Source organism: Amblyomma americanum, chromosome 1, assembly GCF_052857255.1.
Source record: "Amblyomma americanum isolate KBUSLIRL-KWMA chromosome 1, ASM5285725v1, whole genome shotgun sequence".
Taxonomy (NCBI): Eukaryota; Metazoa; Arthropoda; class Arachnida; order Ixodida; family Ixodidae; genus Amblyomma; species Amblyomma americanum.
The window spans coordinates 217,632,519-217,639,124 of record NC_135497.1 but is presented as its reverse complement, the minus strand read 5'-3'; the positions used below and the strand labels follow the sequence as shown (position 1 = coordinate 217,639,124).

Here is a 6,606-nt window from a genome sequence, read left to right as displayed (position 1 = left end):
CCTGCGTGAAGCAGCTGTCGATGTGCTTGGTGCACCAGCAGCGATGTGTAGCGATGCTTCTTGGGTTGCACAATCGGGTGTCGTTCGTCGAGTGTCGTCTCTGTGGAGCAGATTCGCCCTTTTATCCTCAGTAGGCCGTTTTCATCTGTCCACAGGGCGAATTCTTTCAAGGCGGAGCCGTTTGGGATGCGGCTGCGTTTGTTTGTGCTTTCCAGTTCCGCAGAAAATGCCGACTTCTGAACCCTTCTCACCCAAAATCCTTTCGCATGATCAATTTCTGCAGCAGTCAAAGGGCCAGAGATCCTGTCAGAAGATCGCAGATTTCGCACGAACCGGAAAATCCAAGCTGTTACTCGGTTCACTTTATATGCAGAGCTAAAATCTTCCAGATCCAGCAACTCATCTTCTTTATAGCTGGTGGAATTTAAGACACCGACCTCCCTTTTCTTCTCCAGTTCTTCAGCCGTGAAGTCGCCTGGTTGTGATTCAACCGGCCATACGTCAGCTCGACCTGTTATCCACTGCGGCCCGTTCCACCATAGCTCGCTGGTTTTCAGTTGAGTGCTTGTCAATCCCCTGGTCATGAGGTCAGCCGGATTCGATTTTCCGGGGCAAAATCGCCACGTCGCGGTCTCGCTGTTTTGTTGGATTTCCGCGACGCGGTTCCTCACAAATTCCTTCCACCTTGCTGCGTTTCCTCGAATCCAGCTCAGTGTGATCATAGAATCGGTCCAGAGGAAAACCTTGTCAAACTTCATATCAAGATTCGACCTCACGAACTGGTAGTCTTGACGCGAGTAAGGCTGCCGATAGCTCTAGCCTTGCCAAGGTGACCGCTTTCAAGGGGGCGACACGACATTTGGCTAGCGTGAAGGCGGAAGTTCTTTCTCCTGTAGAATTCTCGGTACAGAGGTAGACCACGGCGCCGTAAGCCTTCGGGCTGGCATCTGCGAACACGTGCAAAGTTTGACTCTGTGGGTGCCCTTTGGCGTTGGCTTCATACCTTCTTGGGATGGTGACCTCATGTAGCGAACGTAATTCTTCGCACCACTTGATCCACTGCCTTAGGAGATGGTCTGGAAGTGGCTGATACCATGCGATGTTTTCCTTCCAAATCTCCTGAAACAGCTCTTTCGCTCTCACTGTATACGGCGATAGAATTCCCAGGGGGTCGTAGAGCCGCGCGGTCGTTTGTAGGACAAATCGCTTGGTATTCTTTTGCGCCTTTGAAAATTCAATGACAGAGTCGGGAAAAAATGTCAGTTGGTCTTCCCTTGGTTTCCAACTTAAACCTAGCACTTTCAGCAAATTAGCCGGTTGTCCAAGGGGCATTTCATCGGGGATCTCCTGACAAAACAGTTCGTTCATCTTTGTGCTGTTAGAACCCCACTTGTGCAGGCGCATTGAAGCAGCCCGAAAGATGCGACTTGCCTCGTCGTATATCTTCGCTCCTTCCTCATCGTCCTGTGCGCCGCAAAGCAGATCATCCACATAAATGCAGCTTTTCAATACATCTGTCGTTGCTGGAAATTCATCGTTCATTGTTTCAAGGTGGTGCTGAAGCGTTGCTGCCAGGAGAAACGGGCTCGATGTGGTTCCGAAGGGTATTCTGGTCATTCTGAAGCCTTTGATCTCTGGCAATGGCCTGCCTTCTACAGGACTCTCAGCGAACCATAGAAACCTTAGCGCATCGCGGTCCTCTGGCGCTACACTTATTTGAAGAAATGCCTTTTCGACATCAGCGACGAGCGCGACTTTATGTCGCCGAAAGTTAAGCAGGAGCCGAACGAGGTCAGGATTTAAATTCGGCCCACACTCGAGGTTTTCGTTCAGGGATTTAGCCTGAGCACTGTGTGATGAGGCATCGAAAACTATCCTCAGTTTGGTAGTCGTGCTGCTTTGCCGCAGTACGGGTTGATGGGGCATGTAGTACACTCGCTGAGAGTCGCCGCAAAGTGTGTCTGTTGCCCTCTCTACTATGCCTTCGTCAGTTAAGCGCCGCATTTCGGAGTCATAATCTCTCATGAGACTCGGGTTCCTGCTTAACCGCTTCGTTAAATAACGAAGGCGACTCTCCGCTAATCCGCGGTTGTCAGACATTTCCACTTCGTCTTTCCAAGGAAGCTTTACTTCGTAGCGATCGTGGATCTTCTTGATATTTTTAGAGAAAACCTCCAGGGCTTGGGAGTCTGAATTTTCGGTCGATGTGTCTGACGCACCAGTGTTTTCCAACTCCCAGAAACTCTTTAGAATCGGAGCGGTTTCTCGATCAGCCATGGTCGTTCTCATGACAATAGTATGTGTGCAAATTGCCCCTTGACATTTGGACAGGACTTGGCCCTGAACTGCCCATCCAAATACCGTCTCGATGGCAGTCAGTTTGTTGGGCAGCTTTCTCACCTTCCCAGTGATGCATTCCCAATACTGATCGGAGCCAATAAGCACATCAATCGGTGTGTCGTCGTTAAGAGCCGAATCATCACCCAAAGTAAGCATCAGCTCTCGAAGTGTTTCTCTGATCAGTTCGTTGGGGCAGGGGATGCTCTGTTCACATATGGAACGTGTTTCTAGGGCTTCGATTTTGTATTGCGCTTTTGGGTCGTCTCGTCGGAAGAGGCACACTTCAACTCGCCTGAATGTGCGTCTGGTCTGCCCTCCTCCAAATACTCCCACCGACAGTAACTCTGTCTCGAGCAATTTGCACCCAAGTTTCCTGGAGCAGTCTTCTGTTATAAATGTTCTTTGACTGCCGCTATCGAAGAGACCTCGAGAAACCTTTCTTGCTTTTGTCCCTTTGTTCAACGCTGTAATGGTAGGCATTAGGACTGTGCGGCGAGTAGGGTCCTTTTCTGTCCCTGAGGCGTGCAGGCTTACTGGCTGTACCCCTTCTTCGGCCGACCGTGCGTTCTTGGCTTCGTTGACAGTAGGGTCGCACATCGCGGTCGCATGTCTGCGTTTACATCTCTTGCAACTGCGTTTAACCTTGCATTGCCTCGAACGGTGTCCATGTTTCGTGCAACGAAAGCATCCGCCTTTCGCTGTGAGGACTGCCTTCCTTTCGTTTACTGTCATCTTCGACTCGCTCTCTTGGCTCTCATGTGTCTTTGAGTCGCAGAACACGCATTGCATGCAGATGGCTGCATCGTGCAGGGCTGAGGCCGAAGAAGGGCGAGCGTGCCCTCGATGCTTTCGTGCCTTGTGCCCATCAAAGTGAGAAGCAGGCTTACCATGTGCGTCATCGGGCCGGTCCTCTAGCGTCCTCTCGCGGCTTTCTAGCTCGAAGCGGAAGAATCTAAGCAGGGAATGCAGTGGCGTCAGCTGTGAGCTATCCGACGACGATGTCGTTGAACCTGAATCGTCGACCACCGCCGGCGTCGCTTCCTCTTGGTTCTCAGCATGTGAACGATGATAGTCCAAGATAAATTCTTTCGGGAGAGCGCGGAGAAGGACAGGATAGAGCATCGCCTGGTAGCCATCGTCCTCGATGCCCAGAGCCTTCAGCCCCCGCATGTGAACCTGTATCTCATCGTAAAGCCCTCTCAAGGCTCGCACATTCCTTGCAGAGAACACCGGTTTCACATCGATTAGGCCCTGCATATGATCCTGAACCAACGCTTCAGGGTTTCCGAATCGTGGTCGCAAGATGTCGACCGCGTCGCTGTAGCAATAACCTGATGCCTGCAGTCCGGCAATTGCAGTCACGGCCTCTCCGGTCAGCAGCGTCTTCAAGTAATTCAGGCGGTCGATGTTAGAAAGTTCGGTATTTTTGTGGACTGCCACCTCGAATTGTTCCCAGAATGGCTGCCAGTTTTTCCTTTTGCCATCGAATTTTGTTAGTTCCAGTTTCGGTAATTTGATTCTTTGAGCCGCGGAAGCGCTACCAACGGTAGCTTGAAATCGGATTTCCTCGTCTTTGCTTGCTTGTTCAGCTCGCTCTTTCTTCAGGTTTAGTCGGCAAATGCAAGTAGCAATCTTGTCACCATACTCGATGACTTGCTCGAATTCAGCCTCCGCTTCGTCATCTTTGACATTTGGCTCGATTGCCGCATCTACGTCGTTGAGCTGTTGTTTGACCAATCGTAGACGTTCAAGAAGCACGCTCACGTTTTCGTTGGTGGGTGCTTCCTCCGCAGCGAGGATGTCGTCCGTTTCTTTAGTCAGCCGTGTAGCTTGACTTCTGACGGCCTTCCTCTTTTTCTTCAGAACATCCATGTTGATGTCGTTGGCACGTTGAGTCGTTGGGTCCGGTCAATGTCCCTGTTTAATCCGTTCCCGAGTTTCGGCACCAAAGTTTTTTTGTAGAAAACTAACTGATTTAGCTTTCCTTTCTAATGACAGTAGACTGTTATCGTTTATGTAACTTCGCTTATTGCAAGAAACAAGAAACAGTCAAACTGTTCGTTAGGAGGGGAACAAGAGCTCGAAAAATTACATGCTCATCGTTGGGGCTCCCCGCTCGTTCTGCCCTTTTCCCTTGCCCCTCCAGACGGAGGCGCTCTCTGCTGGTCTCAACCTTTGGCCCTCTCCCTCGGGTTCCCAGAGTCCCGTCGCCCGAGGGGAGCCGCCGCCGGCCATAAACAAGCGAGAGGTGTCTGGGTTTCGTCTCATGAAGCGTATTTAAGAAAACCACATACAAAGGACACACAGGTTAAACACGAAAAGAAAACGAAGTTTCAACATTCGGGTCATGCCTAACACTGTTCCAAATCAGGACGGGCATTCCACGAACCTAACTGACTGTCGTCCCTCGTCCGAAGAGCTTGCCCCACGTTGGGCGCCATTGTGGAATTACGGCGGGGACAAAGCCTTTCGCCCCGCCCGCCGCACTCCCACTCCGCAGATGCAGCGTTCCCGCTCGCTAACCGCGTAGGGGTTCGTGCTCGAGGGAAATAAAGGGAGGGGACGACAAAGAGTGAACACTCATATGCTATTTATTACACTTGCAATCAATACACAGAGCGGGCCAGCTAGCTACAAAACATCAACGAGGCATTCCTTGGAAATGGAAGGCTACGTAAGAAGGACTTCCGACTTACCGGCTGGGGCAGGGGCGCGACTTCAGAGGTATCGGCGGCGAACGTTTGTATACGCCGACAATGGCGGCCAGGTTTTCCCGTGCGCGCCGAATTCTTGGGGCAAAGCCATTCCCTAGCATTTGCTGGGGAAGACGACCAGAGCGCGCGTTTGCTGCGCTCGCTTCGCTGCCTGGAACCAAAAGTCCATCGGCAAGGCCCAACGGATCCCCGTGCGCCTGCCGCGGAAGGTGACGAGAGCGTGCGGCTCCAACCGGTCATGACGCTGGCCAGATCCCGAAGAGACTCTTTCCGGTCCGGCAGAATTCCCCGTAACCTAAGAGGTGGCGCTCCCGTCGCCGTTCCCTTTCCCCCATGAGGGAGACTTCCCACCTTGCCCAACCGGGACTGTCTTGACTGCCGACGATGAAGATGGGCCGCGTCGAAATGGAAGTGGAAAAAGGTTTCCACAAAGGAGAACCCCTGTCCTCACCTTTCACGAAATTTTTATAATTAAGGAAGGCGTAGGGACCACCCCATTCGAGGGAGTAGCAAACCATGCTGCCAAGTTATTTTCTGCAACGTCGGAACCTGCATCATGTGACCACAGGCAGCACATTCTCTGGAGCTCTCACATATAGCTTGTGGTGCATTTACGGCCAACTTGATCTCATTAAAATTTTTGCCACCAGTTTAAGATCATCATGTGCACCTGACACACCTACTGTTGTGAAACTAGCAGTGTTGGTGCGCAGTCATTTCCTGGTGACAGCCATATGCCCTTGAATGTTATCGTCTCAGAGACTCCACGAAATGTACACTCGGAATTTATAGACTATTCAATAGAACACAGCCTTAAGTAAACAGTCGAAACTGCTGTATATCTTCATTCGGGGGGACTAGGAGAAAATTCTCATTCCGAATATTGCTAAAGAAGCACAGCAATAAATATCTCTCACCCGATTGGTAGCTAGGAGATGGCGTATATTGCTGAGTTACGTTGTGGGTGCCATATCAAGTAATTCTCGAGTTTTGTAATAGCGCATGTTTAATTCCTACATTATTTGTTTCTTGTATTTTGTAATTTTTGTTCTTCACAGGGGCAGAGAGGTCACGAGTACCCCCCTCCTTCCCCCGGCAGTACCTTTGGCACTGAGGGTTTTAGAGTGATTAATAAATAAATTACTAAGGTTTATGGATGTAAAAACAGATAAAAGTCACATAGCAGCACGTGAACTGCTGCATTTTGGTGATCGCAGAGAAACAAAAGAAGTGGGGTGGGGTACCCTGTCTCAGAAAAACTAACAGTTGTGCGAGTTGGTGTATATATGTTACTAAAGACCCTATATATATATATACACCTATGAAGGGAGCTAACAGTCACTCAAACCACTGTGCATAGGGCAATGTTTTTTTATGTGTTCTGCTTATCAGTGGGATATTATAGTACTTAGATTAATAAATCGCTTAAAGAAAATTACTTACAAAGCAGCAGAAAAAACAACCATGCCGCCGGTGGGATCCGAACCCACGACCTCCGAATATCGCGTCCGGTGCTCTTGCCAACTGAGCTACGGCGACGGCTGTCCAATCT

At 50.3% G+C, this 6,606-nt stretch overlaps 1 protein-coding gene across 1 annotated transcript in view; it reads left to right on the top strand.

The window, feature by feature from the left end:
* LOC144115742 (cytochrome P450 4V2-like) overlaps positions 1-6,606 on the top strand; it is a 35,159-nt gene that overhangs the window by 20,639 nt on the left and 7,914 nt on the right. The window contains exon 5 of the mRNA XM_077650236.1: positions 3,151-3,230. Within this exon, the coding sequence (XP_077506362.1) occupies positions 3,151-3,230 (80 nt within the window). The remainder of the gene's footprint in view (positions 1-3,150; positions 3,231-6,606) is intronic.